Source organism: Gorilla gorilla, chromosome 14 (assembly GCF_029281585.2).
Source record: "Gorilla gorilla gorilla isolate KB3781 chromosome 14, NHGRI_mGorGor1-v2.1_pri, whole genome shotgun sequence".
Classification (NCBI taxonomy): Eukaryota; Metazoa; Chordata; class Mammalia; order Primates; family Hominidae; genus Gorilla; species Gorilla gorilla.
Window position 1 is genome coordinate 37,677,879 of NC_073238.2, and position 20,184 is coordinate 37,698,062.

The 20,184-nt window shown below is 43.1% G+C and overlaps 1 protein-coding gene across 6 annotated transcripts in view; it reads right to left on the minus strand.

Annotated features, from left to right (window-relative positions):
* SACS (sacsin molecular chaperone) overlaps nt 1–20,184 on the minus strand; it is a 103,838-nt gene that overhangs the window by 36,172 nt on the left and 47,482 nt on the right. For 3 of the 6 annotated variants that reach the window (XM_063697189.1, XM_055359668.2, XM_004054249.4), the window contains exons 3-6: nt 10,151–10,301; nt 6,113–6,200; nt 3,443–3,528; nt 190–301 (exon numbers count right to left, since the gene is read on the minus strand). In XM_063697189.1, coding sequence (XP_063553259.1) covers nt 190–301; nt 3,443–3,528; nt 6,113–6,200; nt 10,151–10,301 — 437 coding nt within the window. Of the gene's footprint in view, nt 1–189; nt 302–3,442; nt 3,529–6,112; nt 6,201–10,150; nt 10,302–10,383; nt 10,646–20,184 lie in introns of those variants that run through there. The other 3 variants (XM_055359671.2, XM_055359670.2, XM_063697190.1) reach the window with 2 other exon arrangements.

The following is a 20,184-nucleotide window of genomic DNA, read 5'->3' on the forward strand; positions in this document are numbered from 1 at the left end:
GTTCTCTAAAAATACCAACTGGCGGAGACACCTTCCCACCAAAAGCAGAGAAAAACATCTGAAGTGGACGTAAACATGCCAAAAAGTACAAATGATAATTAGACTGTTCATTAAACAAAGCATTATTAATCATTAAAAACTGCCTGTTAGTGCATACAATAAAATTTGTTCCTAATTATTGATTCTTACCCTGATATGGCGCCATATCTTTTGACCAAAGAGTCTCTGTTCCGTATTGAGTTTCATCATATAAAAATTTAACTTCTGTCGCCCCAGCATCTTCTGCATTCTGAATTAATTCCTAACCAAAAAATATACCAAAAAATAGTAATTAATAACACAGTAATCTACTGCTCATCTTTGTATTTATCTATAATATTTAAGAAGTTAATATACTTAAATAAAGGAAACCCACTATTTGCAACATTACCTTTAAGATCTGGTGAGGCTACTACTGAAAGTAATTATTACATACATGTGACAGTATGGTTGAAAAGTCCTTCTCCAATTATTTGCACTTAAATTTTGTCTTTTAATTTGCTATCACTTAGCAAATTAATCCTGGGCCCTATTTATAACTGTCTCATATTTACAATCTACCCAAAGCTTTTGTTCAAAGGAAATTATTCTATTTCCAAAAGCTGCACATATCGTCCTGTGTGGCAGGTAACTTAAGCTTGAGTGATTGCCAAAAATAGACCTTTTTTATCCTTTGCTTACTAAACTTACCTTTCCATAGAAAAACAATAAAACCAAATAGTAGCAATCTATATATACCCTTCAATTGGCTGCTTTCTTGAGAGCCTGAGATATAAAAATGTCTTTGTCCTGCACTAAACTGAAAGCTTCCAGATGGTCAGGACTGACTCATTCCTTTCATCAAGAAGAAAGCACTACCATTTGTTTGGTGAATGGTGGGTGAGTGGAAGGGTGACCAGCTCCCCGTAATGTAGAAAGGAAAGGGCAAACTGCAAGATTTGCCTCAACAAAATTTCCAATCCTAACAACCCCAATCACTTCGGCACACCTACTAAAATCACGCTGGGCTCCGGTCAGTTTGAAGGGAGCTCCAGAATCTGAATCAAGAATCAGCTCCTAGATCCAACCCCATGATCATCAAGAGAGCTTTTTTACTTCCCCAGAGCCTTGGGATCACTAAATTGGAGGTACAGATGGGCAAAAATTGAAGAGCACTTTAACTGATACTACAGCAATGTCAACAGTGATGCCTACATCAGAGTAGAGAGGTGGTACGATGACTACATGAAACAAAATAACTACAAGGAGCCTGAGGGAGCAGAAGTGAAAAGTCAGTTTTGAGACTGTGGTCAGTTCACCCAGTGCATCCCAAAGGGCTGGAGTGTGGTACCCACCAGCTGTTCCACCCCAAACATGAACAGCTAAGTCATGCCTCCCGCAGCCTCATTATCAGCTACTGATTCTTCCTTGTTACATAACTAACTATTTCTCATGGGATTTTAATTTTTTAGGCCTCATTCAATCCCAGAGAATCCCTAAAAATTAACAATCTTATTTACATTAGGATATTATAATATGAAGGATGGAAATAAGAATTAAATAGGTAGTGAAACACAATGTTAACTTACAAAATGATAGCACTTTAGATGTTCGACCTTGTTTTCATTCAGGTATCTATTTATTATTTATGTGTACTTTAGGGAGCAGAGAGGCAGAAAACTAAAGATAAAATCTAAGTCCCAGGTTCCACTCATTCTCAAGTTGAATAAAAAATAGGATAGGAAGCTTTTCCCCTAAATTGCAATCCTGAGAGATTGTTTGTAAACTAACTCTGGGAAACAGCAACAATACATTTTGTATTTGGTCTTGGGCAAGCCACTAAGATCTCTGGACCTGTTTCAGCAAACACAAATACCATAGAAGGTGGTGGTGTAGGTCTTGGTGATTTCTAAGACTCCTATTAAATCTAAAACAGTCTAATTCTACTACAACATCCAAGGAACAAAGATTACATTGAACTGGCTACAATACAAATATATCTAAAAGAAGCAAAGCAGAAGGCGTAGCCCTCAGCTGTTTGCCATAGACCTTTCTCATTTCTCAGCAAGGATCCCACGCGCTCACTTCTGAACAGATGACAACCTACTCCTGTTACCACTATACCTTTATTTTAAATGTATTCTATTCACTTCTTTCTACCCCAAAACCACCTCGTAGCAATACTCTTTCCATCCTCACTTTCCTAATAAGTCAATACAAAAACTGTTTTTGAATTCGCTTTCTGTGAACCACTGGTGCCTATGCTGAAAGATGGACTGCTCCAACAGCCCAGTCTCACCATGATCACTAAAGACACAACAGTCCTCAGTGAGTGCCTACCTGAGCATGACTCTCTTAAGTTAAAGAGACCTAGTCCTGATTCCCTCACAGTTTACAATCTAAACTAGAAAATATAACCAGGGCCAAGATACTGAAGGTAATAAACACTAAACAAGCTAATGGGAAGGAAAATGCATAACAAGTGGTCTACTTTGACAATTAAGGAAGTTTCTTATTAAACACAAAATCTAATTTTTGCAGTATCTCCCATTATTGCTTTCTTTGATGATTACTGGTTTTTCTTTTTTTGTTGTTTTATTGTTTGTTTGTTTTTTGAGACGGAGTGTGGCTCCTGCTGCCCAGGCTGGAGTGCAGTGGCGCAATCTCGGCTCACTGCAATCTCCGCCTCCGGGTTCAAGCGATTCTCCTGCCTCAGCCTCCTGAGTAGCTAGGATTACAGGCAGCCACCACCATGCCTGGCTAATTTTTGTACTTTTAATAGAGACAGGGTTTCGCCAAGTTGGCCAGGCTGGTCTCGAACTCCTGACTTCAGGTGATCCACCCGCCTGAGCCTCCCAAAGTGCTGGGATTACAGGCATGAGCCACTGCGCCCAGCCTGTTTTTTAAAGAGTATAATCAAACCAAAAAACATATTACAAAAAGAAATAAGTAAATAAAATAATTATCCTATTAAATAAACCCTCCCAAAATAGCAAACCTCTAAAATCAGGAGTCCAACGGGCATGCATTCAAGCCTCTAATCATAGAATGTATTTGGCTGGCCGGTTGGCTGACTGGTTGGTTGGTTGGTTGGTTGGTTGGTTGGTTGGTTGGTTGGTTGGTTGGTTGACGTGTAAAGCCCTGCACAATGATCTACAGAGAACATTCCTGGAGCGACACTGCTGATTACAGCACCCAGTAGCTTAGTGCATTTCTTTGCCCCAGAAAACCTCACATATTTATATCAACTCCATTCTCAAATGGAGCTATACACTGCTATACACTGCAGCCACAGAGGTATAATACAGCTATTTGAATCTAGACAACATTTTAAAAATTTTAACACTAACAGGACTTTCAAGTAAATTTACTTCATCTCATTTTTATCAAAGTAAATAACACATGAACACGACATGTGCCCCACCTTAAGAATCTGTCCTCCTTCTGGATATCTTCTCAAAATGTCCTTGAGAAAATCAACAAGTGGTGGCGTTGTCTGACCAAATCGACCTAAAATACAGAGCACATTTTAAGTGATTAGAAAAAAAATCCCATGAATTGTCACCAATGTGTGACTTGAATCTGAGACATCATATAACTATACAAGTTACGGTTGCATATATCTCACTGCAGCACCCTGGTACAGAAATCTACCTGATGAAGCAATTCAGCAGAAAGTAAAGCAGATTCAATTTTATCAAATCTCAAGTTGTTTTGTTTTGTTTTGTTTTTTGAGACAGAGTCTCGCTCTGTCGCCCAAGCTGGAGTGCAGTGGTGTGATCTCCCCTCACTGCAAGCTCCACCTCCTGGGTTCATGCCATTCTCCTGCCTCAGCCTCCCGAATAGCTGGGACTACAGGTGCCCACCACCATGCCCGGCTAATTTTTTTGTATTTTTAGTAGAGATGGGGTTTCACCATGTTAGCCAGGATGGTCTTGATCTCCTGACCTTGTGATCCGCCCGCCTTGGCCTCCCAAAGTGCTGGGATTCCAGGCGTGAGCCACCATGCCTGGCCTCAAGATTTTTAACTGAACTACAAATAAAGTCTCAAAAAATGTTCAAAAATATAATAACTATTAATTCAAAAACAAGAAGCATGGTGCAGTGGGGAGGAGTGTTGCTATTTTCCAAAGCAAATAAAATAAATGATGTTATTTTGTGGCTGCTTTGCCATTAAATAACAAGCCAGAGACAGAGGTGCCTATTATCACATTCTTAATATTCTCAAATTCAACCAGTGTTCTGATTGTTCTGAAATTCAGCAGTCACTGTCTCAATGGCTGTCCACTTCAAGTACCTTCAAGCCTTGCCTAAACTAGATATTCTTAGACCAACTGACCAGGTCACCTTCAGACAAGTGACAGGGCTGTAGGAAGAACAAGAAAATGGGAAGTAATGCCTCAGATACACAGCATTTCAAAAATCTGTTTATCAGTATAAAGAAACCTCTGCTTAAAAAAGCAAAATTGTCACTATAAATTTATTTGCATCATTTTGGTACAACCACATACTGAGACCAAGCTCAAACAAGACTCTGTTTCCACAGACTTCTATCCCACCCATTCTTTTTTTTTTTTTTTCAGACGGACTCTCCTTCTATTGCTCAGGCTGGAGTGCAGTGGCGCAATCTCAGCTCACTGCAAACTCCTTCTCCCAGGTTCACGCCACTCCCCTGCCTCAGCCTCCTGAGTAGCTGGGACTACAGGTGCCCGCCACCATACCCAGCTAATTTTTTGTATTTTTTAGTAGAGATGGGGTTTTACCGTGTTAGCCAGGATGGTCTGGATCTCCTGAGCTCGTGATCCGCCCTCCACAGCCTCCCAAAGTGCTGAGATTACAGGCGTGAGCCACCGTGCCCAGCCTATCCCACTCACACTTTTTTTTTTTTTTTTTGAGACGGAGTCTTGCACTGTCTCCTGGGCTGGAGTGCAATGGAGCGATCTCAGCTCACTGCAACCTCTGCCTTCCGGGTTCAAGCGATTCTTCTGCCTCAGCTTCCCAAGTGGCTGGGATTACAGGCGCGTGCCACTACACCTGGCTAATTTTTTCTATTTTTAGTAGAGACGGGGTTTCACTGTGTTAGCCAGGATGGTCTTGAACTCCTGACCTCGTGATTCGCCTGCCTTGGCCTCCCAAAGTGCTGGGATTACAAGTGTGGGCCACCACACCCGGCCCCCACTCATTCTTATAACTAGCTCCATCCACGCTTGTCTTCCTCTGGCCCTGATGTCCCCTCACTCTATCCCAATGGGATATGATTTCATTTCATTTTTAAAACATAATCTTTAAAACAGCTTTATTGAGTACAACTCAAATACAAAGCACTGCAGATATTTATTTTGCAACTTGATGCATTTGGAGATAAGTACGTACCATGAAACCATCAAACTATCATTGTCAGTGCCATAAACTTATCCATCATCTCCACAAGTTTCCTCCCATCTCTTCTGTTGTGCTTTATTAAACTTTTATGGTAAGAGTAATTAATATCAGATCTACCCTACCCACTTAGTAAGTTTTTAAGAATACAACACAGTATTGTTATTCATGGGCCCTGTACTGTATAGAAGATCTCCAGATCTTCTTTATTCATATAGCAAACTTTGTACCTTTGGCCAATGACACCCCATTTCTCCCTGCCCCCACCCTCTGGCAACCACCATTCTACTCCCTGCTTCTTTGTTAAAACTCAATCTCGGCTGGGAGCGGTGGCTCACGCCTGTAATCCGAACACTTTGGGAGGCCAAAGACGGTGGATCACTTGAGGTCAGGAGTTCAAGACCAGCCTGGCCAACATGGTAAAACCCTGTCTATACTAAAAATGTAAAAATTAGCTGGGCGTGGTGGCAGGCACCTGTTTTCCCAGCTACTTGGGAGGCTGAGGCACGAGAATCACTTGAACGGAGGCTGAGACACGAGAATCACTTGAACCCAGGAGGCAGAGGTTGTGGTGAGCTGAGATTGTGCCACTGCACTCCAGCCTGGGCGATAGGGCGAGACTCAGTTTCAAACACCAACCAACCAACCAAACAAAAAAACTCAATCTTTGTGCAACCCAACATGGTATATACTTCTGGTAAAGTCAATATTATACCTCCCCCTTTTAAGCCTTTTGATTGAAGGTTTACAAAAAGATGACAATTTTTGGAAGTCAGATCTCCAATCTTGATCCAGTCAGATAACTGAAAAAAAAGCAAAAGAAAATGTATGAAAAGCAATATAGTCTCTAATACTGTAAATTCAAGACATTATCTCAAATTTTTTCACTTAAGTAATGCTTGTTAAGTCTTCTTATCATGAAGGAAGTTGTCTGGAGAAGTGAATATTCCACGGAACAGAGATTTAGTCAAAAACTTTATTTAAAAATTTAAGGGACTAAAAGATTTTTCGTTAATTACAAATAGATAAAAATACATATATTTCTCCATTAACATAATTTAAATTTTTAAATGATGAATTGGGATCATTAACATAAACAAAATCATTCTTCTGATCAACATTTCCAAAGTGTATTGCTCATAACAGAGCTCCATGAGACCTCAACACATATTAGAGGACCAAAAAAAATTGTTTTTAAATTAGTTTAGATGAATAATAATATGATTGCATAAAATAAGCTGGCTCTAAGTTGCTACCTACACAATGTTTCTTAAGTTTAAAAACAACTGAATGTAAACAGCATATTGTTTCGGTTACGTATTCAGGCTACACACACAAACATATATGCACATATATACAAACATAACACATATCCATACATACGTAAGTATACACACAAATGCACACATTTATAGAACTATTAAAACTACCAAAAAGGCAAGAGAATAATCAGCACAAAGGGGTAAGGGAAGAGGGACAGGAATACAGGCTGGGGAGAAGATGCACAGAGGTAAGTACTAACACTGTTCTTGTTCTCTGGTTGAATGACATCATCATAGATGATCATTCTATTGTTAAACAATTATTAAAAGAAAGCCCCAGCCTGGGCAATACAGTGAGATCTGTCTCTATTTGAAAAAAAATTTTTTTTAAATTTGTGTACAGTTTAGTTAATTCATTTTTAATTGGTGTATAATAGTCATTAATATGTCACAGAATTTGGGTTGTTTCTAAATTTTTGTTGTGAAGAATGGTCCTCCTGCCGAAGTACCTGTGCAAAGAGTGAACTAGTTTTTATAGGCTTGCTTTAAGGTTTAGTGGGAATACTTGCATGAAAGTATTTATAATCTGGGACCTGTAATAGCATACTCAGTTTTGTGTTCTAGAGATGGAGACTAGCATGAAAATGATGTACAGAAAGTAAGGAGACCAGGACAAATCCCTCATGCATAGAACAGTATCTGTAACACAGCAGCTCAATAAATGATAAGCATATTCTCAACACATTTTACCAAAACACAGAAGGAGCAATGTGCCCAGCATCAGTTACTATCTCCAGCGTGACCTCTCTCCCTTGAGTTTCAGTTCCAGATTTGCAGCTGCCTACTGAACATCCACTATCTAGCAGAGACTTTAGAATTGGTTAGAATTAGCTTTATCCCATTCATACTAGAAATAGGAAATCAGTCCCCAACACATGAATTAATTTGGCAACTGTTACATATACACAGGCAGGACAGGAAGTAGGACCTAAGGCACCCACCTCTCCGTTTCCTAGTTTCCTAGATGCTTCTTTATGTCTCACCAACAGCTGAACTATATATAAAAGCAAACTGGTCACCATACTTCCCCCTCTGTATGTGCTTATCTCTGATGATTACGTCTTTATTTTCTTGGTCTGACTCAAAGCTTGCCAACGTCCTTGGCAAGACCTTCCAACTTATTCTACACCCATCCCCCACATCCACATCCATTTGGTACCAAATTGTGGCAATTTTGACTTTTGCAAAGTCTCTTGTATATCCTTTCCTTTGGTTTCACCTTTACAGCCACAGTCCAGAACCTCATTACCCCATACCAGGACGAAAGGGTCCTACTTAGACCCCTGTCTACCCACACCCCCAATCCCAAACAGTCAACACACCCTGCCACTTTCACCATCCCATATCCATGCTTTGCAGGGACACCTGCAAAAACACTTCTAAATGGCAGGGCTAGCCACAACGGAGGCTTTCAGTGTGACCACATCTAGGGGACAAGATGATCAAGTAGAACCAGAGGAGGAACCAAAGAAGTGGGTATAGACCCAGGAGAGGAAGGTTAAGAGATGTGGGCAGGCATAGAGAAAGGAGTAAGAATGACAAACTGCTCCTTCACAAGTCTGCCTAAAGTCCTCAATCAGCCTCTCCAACTGCCACCAAGAGGTCCATTCCTTCCAAAGAAGCTAAGGCTATGCTGGAGTGAGGCCCTCACTTCATCCAGCAACTAGCACCCGGTCCAGCAGCACAAGCCCGGCACTCAAATGCCTCTGTCTCAGCGGTTGTAGACTTCACTAGGCCCTCATTCTACACTACGATGAGGTGTCCATCATGGAGGTTAAGATCAATGCCCTCATTAAAGCAGTCGGGGGGCTGAGCGCAGTGGCTCACGCCTATAATCCCAACACTTTGAGAGGCCGAGGCAGGCGGATCATGAGGTCGAGAGACGGAGACCATCCTGGCCAACATAGTGAACACCGACCCCCCGCCCCGCGCCGCCTCCCATCTCTACTAAAAATACAAAAATTAGCTGGGCGTGGTGGCACACGCCTGTAGTCCCAGCTACTCGGGAGGCTGAGGCAGGAGAATTGCTTGAACCAGGGAAGCGCAGGTTGCAGTGAGCCGAGTGTTGCAGGCACCCCAGCCTGGCGACAGAGCGAGACCCCATCTCACAAAAAAAAAAAAAAAAAAAAAAAGGAAAAAAAGCAGTCAGGGGATATGCTGAACCTTTTTGGCCTGGCTTGTTTGCAGAGGCCCTGGCCAATGTCAACATCAGGAGCCTCCTCTGCAATGTAGGGGCTGGAGGACCTGCTCCAGCGGCTAGGGGTTCATCCACAGGCCAGTCATGCCCCTCCACTGCCGCTGCTCCAGCTGAGCACAAGGAAGTGGACGCAAAGAATCTGACGACTCTGGTGATGACATGGCTTTGGACTTTTTGACCCAACCTGTTTTACACCATGTTCAGTAAAAAGCTGAACTCTTTAAAAAAGTAAAAATAAATAATAAAGACTTCAATCAAGTCAATGTCTGCAAGCCAACGAACACCTTGGGGAACTGATCAGAAGGACTGATGAATCCCCCGAGGAGCATGAAAACAGGTAATAAATGTGTGTCAAGGAGGGCAAAGGACTAGAAAACTGACTCAAGTACACAGAAGGTCAGGATTACACTGAAGCAGGAAAAATCACAGATACCAACTACTTCACCAATAATATTTGTATCGAGTAGTAAGGAAATTCAACACTTGAAATGTCATCCTATACCCTCAAGTATTCCTTGTACTATCTGTTCAACTCTTTGTGACTCTTTTAAATGCTGGAAATGATGTTATCACATGAAAATGTTTATTAGAAAAAAAGAAATGTTTTAAAAGAGTTAACTGTCAGTAAAATGTCTTCAACTGAACTCCCCCTTTAAGAAAGCTATAGAATTTTAACCAATCTTAAAGAATACATAACAATATTCCTGTTTTCCAAAATTTTCTGACCTATCAAGTCAACCTATCACTTGAACTTTAAAAGTTTTAGTATGTTTACTCCCCAAGATAACAGGTTCTATATTAAATTATGTCTAAAGATTCTTTCAGTGCCAAATTTCTGTATCAAAAATGGAGAAAAAACTTCCAATATATCAAAGGTGAAGATATTTACCAACATTCTACTTAAACTTATTACATAAATAGAAATAAATGAGTAATGATTAAGTCACTTCATTGATGATGTCTAAAAAAAAAACTTCTGACTCCAGTGTCCACCAAAAAAAATCTCTGAATTTCAGAAAGTGAAGATTCAGACGAAATGATGGGGTTCGGGGTGGGGGATGCAAATGGAAAAGGCAAGTGATGAAAAGCCACAACTCAGGACAGGCACAGGCGGCCACGCTGCCGGAGTCATTCGCGCCGCCCGCGGAAACCTGCGTCGCCCACCCCGGGCCCTCGACGCCCGCCGTTCCTCCGCGTGGCGGAGCCCAGCCCAGCGCCCCCGGCCACCGCCTACCTCGCGGCCGCCGCGCCACAGCCGCTGCTCCGACACCGGGAAGCCAGTCTCCGCGAAGATACGTTCCTTCACATCGCGCACGGTCCAGGACGCCAGCGCCGCGACGGTCCTGCAGCCCACGCAGCCGGGGAGCACGGTCACCGGGACCCACCTGTGGAAAGCAGAGGGACGCTCAGTCGGGCTGCGGCTGCCACCCGCCCGCCCAGCGCCCGCGCGGCCTCCGCCCGCGTTACCTCTCCCACATCGCAGCGCCGCAGGCGCCACTAGCGCCCGCCCCTGACGCCGGCGCCCGATCACGGCCGGCCCTGCCGCGCCCACAGGCCCCGCGCGGGCCGGGAGGGCGGGATCCGCATGGCGCAGTCCCGTACGCTGCAGCCCGCGCCGAGGAGGAAACGCTAGAGGAAGCCACGGCGGCCGAGGAGCAGGCGGGGGCGGGGACGGCGCGCTCCCGGCCCACTCCGGGCCCTGCAGGCGCCGCCCGCGGGGACACGCCCACCCGCCGGGACCGTTAGCTGGGGATCCGCCCCGCCCCTCCCGCCAGGCCCCGCCCCCAGGGAGGGCCCATCCAGGCCCCGCCCAGTCAAGTTCTGTCTTGCCCAATCCGCACAGTTAGCGAATGAGCCGCCTCGCCCCACTCGCCCACCAGGCTCCGCCTGCCAGGCCCCGCCCCGCCTGCAGAGGCGCCTATGCCAGAAGGCAAACCCAAAAAGGGTATACAGAGCGTACAGCTAGAGGACAGGTGCGTTGTCCCTTTTAGAGCTCAACAGTGCATTGAAATGCAGAACTAGGCATTTCTAGGGCCTGTGTCTCCTTGAACTCTAATGACTTTCATTCCATGGAAGCATCTCCAGTAAGATCTATAGTGGCCTCCGAGAAGGGAACGTGCTGGTTACAGAACACAAGTGTCTTCCACGGTTTCGTTCTGTGCTCGGTTTTTGAGGCACAGAAGTAGGATCAGTGGCTCAGTTTGCTGGAGGAAAGAGAGCCAGCAGCAAAGTAAGATCAGAATGCACATAAATATATCCTATGACACGTTAAAAATATTTGTAACTTATTTTGGCAATATTATATTGTTGGTAGCCTGAATGTCTTCCCATCACAACCGCAAGCTCCTTGAAAGCAGGAACATGAGTCTTAAGAGTTGATGAAATCGCCCCACGATAAGTAAAGTTGCCATGTAATTTGAAAGTGTGTGGGGCTTAGAGGCTTGGGGGAACCTCAGGCTGTTCCTTTGGCTTATTTCTCTTAGGTATATATGATACACATTGCAAAAAAAAAAAAGTGACAGGTGTATGCTTAACTCTATTAAGGCAATTCAAAGGCTACATCATGAACAAGTAAACTTGTGTGCTCCTTATTTTAAATACCTTGAATAGAACAGAATTAAATTTTAGAGTTGCCCCAAAAAATAGATAATAAATTGCCACTTCTCCCTTCCCCCCAAAAAAATATTATTACTCAGAACTCATCATCAGTAGTAAATACAGAGAATGTTCTACAGCTGTTCCATCTCTCTTACCATAGTTAAAAAGGGAATGATAGAAGTCATGCATGCCTCTTCCTACTTGGGAGAGGTAAGTAAGTATGCTCCATCAATTGGAGGAGAATATGGTGATTCAGTATAAAGACAAGGCCAGAAAACCCTAAGGGCCAAATATGTACTTCTTGGCTGGGTGCAGTGGCTCACATCTGTAATCCCAGCGCTTTGGGAGGCCAAGACCGGTGGATTACTTGAGGTCAGGAGTTCGAGACCAGCCTGGCCAACATGGTGAAACCCTGTCTCTACTAAAAATACAAAAATAAGCTGGGTGTGGTGGCACACACCTGGTTTTCTTGTTGGAAAAACTATAAACTCATCATAGAATTTGATGGAGTAGTGAATCATCCTACAATATGGGTGACCCTTGCAGACATTCTGCTAAGTGAAAGAAGCCAGTCACTGAAGACCACATGTTGTATGATTCCATTTATATGACACGTCCAGAATTGGCAAACCCATAGACAGAAAGTAGATTAGTGCGGCTGTGGGGGGAGGGAACGAGGAGGCAGTGCTAATGGGTGTGGGGTTTCTTTGGGGGATAGTGGAAATGTTCTGGAATTAGTGGTGCAATGTGCACAATTTTTTGAACATCCTTAAAACCAGGTGAATTGTACACTTTAAAATGGCAAATTTTATGGTATGTGAGTTATACCTGAAAAAAATTCACAATGTAGCTGATGTGAATGCAAAGGCTTTTCCTGGACCACCTCTGGGAACAAAACCGTTTGAATGAAAACACGGAATGAAAAACCTCGGTTTTTCCGTGGAGCCTGGTGGTTGGTTTGTTCATTTTACTCTCTTCCTACAATGTACTCAGTCCACTACCAGAGTGGTCAGAACAGACATCTTTGCTCCCAAATAGATACATCAGCAGGATAAAACAAAATCTTCTTATCCTGTCCACGCTCTCCATCCAGTGCCCTCCACTTGACTTTCCTACCCACCACATTTCCTGCCAGGCTCCAGCACATCACATTCGCTCTCGGAGCTCTCCTGTGTGGCCTGTGCATATGTGTTCCTTCCTTCCCCGGTGCCCACTCCTCCTTCAGATTCAACCTCAGCCTCAGCATCTGTGGCGGGAGTGACAGATGCTTCAAGAGGCATTAGTGCTGCGAGACTCCCGTCCAACGCCTGGCCCACTCCTCCTGGCCTTGTCTCCTTCTGAGCCAGGAGTGAACCCAGCACAGGGCTCCTGGATTCCAGCTCCAACATCCCTGCCTGGCACAGAGTAGTCCCAAGAGTAGATCCTCCGTGGGATATCCCAGTGGTCCAGATGGAATTTATTGGACAGGCCAGATTCAATTACCATGTGCCAGAAAAATGACAAAACTTTTCTTCTCTTTGTGCTCAGGTAGACACAATTGCTTCGCTTTTATTTTTAGCGACATTAAACATGCTTTGGGAAATGAGGTCATGTTTCTGAGTTAGCATTCCTGCCTTTTCTCCTTCCAAAGAGGGCATTACAAATTCCCTAGAGTGCTGTACAAAATAGGAGAAAACAGGATCGTACAGATTTTACATGGTGCTTTTGAGTCTACTGGTCATTTTAATGAGAGTTTGTTGTTTGGTTGCCAGAAATCCTGGGTTATTCAAAGACAGCTTTGCCAAAGAAAATTAACCAGTGAGGGCTGGAAATACAGTCATGCTTACATAAGTCAGTGAGTAATGCGAGAGGACTTAGCATTAGAAAGGAAAAACGTGACTCAGGCCCCCGGATAGTGGAGGGACACATCTTGAGCTGCACCCACCATTTCAAGGAATATTAAAACCACATGAGGTTTTTCAGTTCCTCTTACGTCGATCACCACCTTTGATTAAACATCCTCTCTTGCACATTTTTTTTTCTTTTTTGAGACAGAGTCTCGCTCTGTCGCCCAGGCCTCTGCATCCTGGGTTCAAGCAATTCTTGTGTCCCAGCCTCCCGAGCAGCTGGGATTACAGGTGAGCACTACCATGCTTGGCTAATTTTTGTATTTTTAGTAGAGACAGGGTTTCGCCATGTTGGCCAGGCTGGTCTGGAACTCCTGACCACAGGTGTTTCCGCTCAGCCTCCCAAAGTGCTAGAATTACAGGGGTGAGCCACCACGCCTGGCTCTTGCAACATTTTATAGAAAATATGGAAAGAGAGTGAGCTGGCTATAGCAGCATGCAGATTAAACTGAATGCATGCTAATAATTAGTGTATTTTAACAGAAGCTCAGCTCTAGATACAATAGTAGGAAACTTATCATATAAACTTGTGAAACACTCCATCATAAAACTGAATACACTGAAAAAAGGAAATAATATAAAAAGGGAATAGAGTAAAAAATGCCAAAATACACTCTGATGCACTTGTTCCTTTTTTCTGTCTTCCAACTCTTGCTACTCTTCCAGTCAGTTAATATCCCTTCTGCTTTTCCTTTATTTTTCTGAGTTGTTCTTGATGTTCTGCCCCTCTCCCTCCTCTACCAGGCTCCCTGGTAGTGAATCGAGGGTGTGACCCCAGCTCTCGCGCCTGCTGCTGGGAAAGCGTGGACAGGTCACAGCTCTAAACTCTCTTTCTCACCTGTACAGCTGGACATGGTGCCACCTTCCTCCCAGGCTTATTGTGAGGTGGCAGGAGGCACTGACCTGGGAGGTGCTCAGTTCCTCTCCTGTTCATTCACGTCATAAAATGTGAAGCACCTACTCAGTGCCAGGCACTGGTGTCCCGACAAAGAAGCCTGGTGCCTGTGCTCGGGGACTGCTCACCTCATGGCACAGCAGCCAGGCAGGAATTACACGAGGGTGGGCTCCTCACGCTCCCCTCACTCTGGGCCTCTTACTCTTCCTCTCCCTCTCCTTCTGCACTGGCATCTGAACACTCAAGGCCAGTGCTGGAAAATACAGGGAGCAGGCAAAGGGATTCTTGAGCGCCTCAAATCTCTTCACCTCAACCTCACCTCCCTCTCCTATGTGCCCTACTCTTTTCTCCACCCTGTCCCCAATTCTGTGGTGTTCAGTAAACGTTAACTGTGCACACTGCTTGTGGGGCAGACCCTCTGTGGGGTGCTGGGAAATTGAAGATAATGGGAATAACAGCAACACCTCTGCTTGTAAGGAGATTGAAGAATAGGATGATACACAAACATAAATATAATTTCAACCTAAAAGTGAGAGTCCTAAAGTCAAGGAAACCTATCTAAGACATTAGTTGCTGCCAACTGCCCAGATATTGTCTTCTATGAACAGGGCTTCCCTGGGCTACCACCATGGCTTTATGCCCCAGGCAGGACAGACACTGCCCTCCTGCTTGGTCTTACACCTGGAATGAAATCTCTTTTTTTCTTTTCTTCCCTCATTGTTTTTATCCCCAAGCACATTCCAGAGCTCAGCTCCCAGCCTGATCTATCTGTCACATGACATCGTTGATTCTTCCCATTTGGGCCACACTATTTCCTCAACATCCTTCCTGCTCTTGAGGAAGGTCTCACCCCACAGTGGCCCTGGGATTCCCTCGTGTGTGTGTGTGTGTGTGTGTGTGTGTGTGTGTGTGTGTATGTGTGTGAGAGAGAGAGAGAAAGAGAGGGAGAGTATGTTTACAAAGAGAACTGACTTCCCCCACCTCTTTAGAAAGGATGATGCTGACTGGGCAGCTGTCAGCAGCACTTACCATTCTCACCGGCCTTGGTAGTGCCCTCTGAGCACTGCTTGCTTCTTTACACAGGAAGGAAACCAAAGGGCTTTCTTCACAACCAATACCTAATACCTCTTCCAAGTTTATCTGTATTTTAACAAAGGATTTTAATTTCTGTATGGGGCGCTGGGTACCTATTTCGGAAAAGTCAGTCCTGCAACTGTCTCTGAAATAACAGCCACAAAATCATTCATTTTAAGCTCCAATTGGGAGGGTGAGAAACTTGAAACCAAGCCTAATAATAATAACAACAATAATAATAATAATAAAGCTGTCACTAGTTGAGCACTTAGTAGGCATCAAACACTTCTTCATCTTAAATGCTTTACAAACACTATGTTATTTAATCTTCACTAAAATCCTATGAGGCATTATTGTTTCTACTTTACACATGATGAAAGACAGAGTCAGGAACGTTGTAATTGCCCAAGACCACACACAGGGCCATGACCTAACTGTGCTCTGAACAAGCTGAAAGCCTTTAATCACTGTACATATCCCTATATGCAGCAGTTATTGACGTAACAGAGATATTTACCCTGAAGAAAAGATGACCCGAGGGGACATGCTATACTCTTCAAATAGGAGAGTGGCTTTCATCTGTAAAAGTTTCTGTGGCGCCAGAGATGGACAAATTTGGGGTTCATTATTTTAAAAATTCAATAGTTGGAACAGTACTCATTTTAACTCATTTATCACCAAATAGGTGTAGAACCCGTCACATCCACACTATTACAGTCAATTCCCAGATAAACCTGAAAATGAGACATTATCACCCACCATCATAAATCACGACGCAGGACCCAAAGATGGTTTGTAATTTGTCTAAAGTTCTTTGCAAATGCAAGTGTCAGGATTGGAACCCAGGGCTCCACTTGATTTTCCCTAAGCTGTGCTGCCCGCAGCTTTGGAGTAAAGGGACTGAAATCAACCCTTTGCTTGAGATTCTAAAGATCATGCTCAGTGCTCATCAGGGCCCAGTGTCCTGAGGTCTCTCTTCAGGCCTGTCACTGTCTTGTGCTCTCCAGCGCATGGCAATATCACAGTCTGGCTGGACGTGGGCAGCACGAAGCACACACACACACACACACACACACACACAGGCAAACACTCTGGCTGAACGTGGGCAGCACGAAGCGCGCGCGCGCACACACACACACACACACACAGGCAAACACTCCTACTAGCCTGCACAGGATCAATACACAAGCATGAATTATAGAATAGAGATATACACCTTCAGCAAGAAGGGTGTGATCTTACACTTTCTACTTCTTTTCAGTTACTGACACTCACTTGAGTTTTGCCCTTTATTTTGTTTTGAGGTGCTGTCTCAGATAGAATCCCTAGACGTTGATTTGATTAAACTAACATCCTCTGGTCAGAAGTAATTGAGAAACATGAGTTTATTTATAAAAAACAAATGGGAACCATTTGTTTTTATCATATTGTATTTTTACTATTTCTTGCTTACATTCATTAAAGGTTTTTTAAAATAAAAACAAGTTTTTAAATCCCATTTCTAAATATTTGGACTTAGGGTGATATCGTCAATGAACAGTTCAATGGGTTATCATTACTTTATTGCTGTGCAGAGCCTTTGCCGCAGTAACTTGGAAAAATGAATCATAGAAACTCCATCCACAAAATTACAGATTTTTGCATTTGTGAAGACTAACACCCAATTTATTTTCTTTGCCTATTATTAAAAGAGGAGCATGCTACAGTCTTCCTCATACAGAAAAGATTATAAACGGCTGCACACATTTGCTGTTCTGTAGAACAATTATAGTAGTTGGCAGGCATCCACCACTGGAGGGGACACAAAGAAAACGCCAGTTAGAAATAGGTCAGCGGAGGTTTTTTTGCTTTTTGTTTTTTGTTTTTTTTGAGACGGAGTCTCGCTTTGTTGCCCAGGCTGGAGTGCAGTGGTGTGATCTCGGCTCACTGCAACCTCTGCCTCCCAGGCTCAAACAGTTCTCCTACCTTAGCTTCCCGGGTAGCTGGGATTACAGGCACCCAACACCATGCCTGGCTAATTTTTTGTAGGTCAGGGGAGATTTTCAAGGAAAATTAGGAACGGATCCATAAAAAGCAAAATGGATTTTATGTGATTACAATTGAATTGAAGCTTCATCTGTTAAAATCTTACATTTTGCTCATTTCCCAAACCATTTCAAATGTTCTCTTGATAGAGGTGCATTGGATATATTAAAGTTATAAAATGAAAAAAATGTTTATTTACTCATTAATTATAAAAATGGATGTTTCTGAATCATCAAAAATGAATTTTTTAATCGGGGAAGCAAATAATAATATTCAAATGTATATTTCATTTAGAACTCAACGAATCCTAAATCTAAACAAATCATGATTGTTCACTATTTCTATAATCTTTATAACTATAATGGCTAAGTAATTTACATAAAGAACTCAAAAATTTGAAAACCATTTAGGGCAGAGAGACCTATTCTTTGTGTTTTGTTTTGTGTGTGTGTGTGGTTTTTTTTTTTTGAGATAGAGTCTAGCTCTGCTGCCAGGCTGGAGTGCAGTAGTGTGATCATGGCTCACTGCAGCCTCAAACTCCTGGGCTGAAGAGATCTTCCCACCTCAGTCTCCTGGGTAACTGGGACTATAGGACTACAGGCATGTACCACCATGCCCAGCTAATTTTTTTTTTTTTTTTTTTTGGTAGAGACGAGGTCTCACCATGTCGCCCAGGCTGGATAGAAAACATATTTTTAAAATCATTGGTAATTAAAACTGTGATGTGTATGTTTGGGTTTTAAGCCTTTGTCACTTTTTCAGTTTTCTGAATATTTACCAATTTTGGTTTAAATAATCTGAAAATATTATAGCTACAAAATTAATATTGCAAGTAATAAACGGTGGTCATTCTCAGAAAACCCTCCACTGACACATCCAATCAGCCACCATGTCGAAGTGTTTGACCACGATAAATATCGTTTGGCTCCATTGCCACCTCCCGTTGGTATTGGCACAGCTCTCTCTTGTCCCTTACTCAGGCCATCACTCAGGGCCCCAGCTGTTCTCACTGCCCCACATCCTTTCTCCTCCAATCAACCCTTCATATTACCATCAAGCTATTGTACAATCGAGTGTGACTAAATCCCTCCCCAGCATCAAGATATTTTTAGTAGTTCAAGTTACCTGCATCGTAATATCCAAATGTTTCCCAGCCTTGTCTCCATCCCTCCTTCCTGAACAGCCCCAGAGCTCTGCAGGCCTGTTCATGCCTTTGTACTGCTTTTTTTGCACCTTTCTCAGCCCATTCTGTTTCCTCCTGCAGCATCTGGCTCCTCCCTCCATGTTCAATTTTGATGGCCCACCCTTGATAGCCCCATTCAAATGTCACTTCAAAATTGTCTCTCTCCCCCCAACACTGTTTAAGGAAAAACGGCAATAAGTCCAGGACAAACGACGCTTATGTCTCCTTTCTTACTCTCTCTGAATACTTTGTATATCCACCCATCCCAGCTCTTTCCATATTACACAAACCACATATTTACTTGCTAAGTCCCCCTCTGGAGACATTCAAGAGCAGAAAACATGCCTCCATATCCCTTGTTCACACCATCACCCTCTCCCCAACCCCAGTGCCTGGCACAGAACCCAGCAAATGTGTGCACAAATCAGGATGGAGATCAGTAAGAAGCGTCATCGCAAGGTCTTTCTGGGGGGGGTTGGTTAAAAAGCTAGAACTTCAGCCTTAAATCATGTAATGGAAGAATACTGATCTCATACTTAGGTGGTTAAGTGCATGAATGGGGTATGAGAAACACTCCTTCACATTTCAGGAGGTAGCAATAAAAGACATCAGAGATGGGAAGACTCAAATAACATTACTGATTTTCCACCCATCAATCAGTGTTCAGGCAGAAGAGCAGAAGGCTTTCTCTAGCCAAGCCCGTGCAAGGTGACTTCCGCCTTCGTAGACATCTTCAGCATTTAACTTCCACTCATCAGTGACTACATAGGAATGAAATGCATTTACTCATCAACTATGGAAAGTCCCTCTTGATCACAGCCTCTTGTATGTCACTCTGTGTTCCACATCATTCACTGCCAAATAAGCGAATGTAGTGATGTTCACATGTGTGGCTTGTCATGACCACTCACTATAACCACTTACCATCTCTGTACAAATTTAAATTAGGGGAAGAAAAGGGAGTCCTTCTTAACTTTTCTGTTTTGTGTTCATTTCTTTAATAATTCTCTTATTGGACAGATATTAATAAACTAGTTATTAGAGAAAGTTGTGAGTTGATTTATCCTTTCACAGCAAACTCCAAAACAGTTTTTCAAAGCCTAGGGAAGAGATGCACCCATTCACTTTATATTAGTTTGGGAGATGTAATGGTGAAAAAAACAGGGCCCAAGGGGAGTTGGGATTCAGACTGTGGAGGACCAGAGAATGAAGGAATCATTGGCATTCATGCAGGATCTAAAAGTTTTTCATTTTTTGGGCCAAAATTTCATTTTTTTGGCACAGGAATACCTCAGAGATATTGAAGATTTGGTTCCAAACCAGTGCAATATAATGAATATCACAATAAAATAAGTCACATAATATTTTGTTTTCCCAGTGCAGATAAAAGTTATGTTTATACACTATACTATAGTCTATTAAGTGTGAAATAGCATTATGTCTTTAAAAATGTACATTCCTGGCCGGGCATGGTGGCTCACGCCTGTAATCCCAGGACTTTGGGAGGCCGAGGTGGGCGGATCACGAGGTCAGGAGATCGAGAACATCCTGGCTAACACGGTGAAATGCCATCTCTACTAAAAATACAAATACAGCCTGGGCGACAG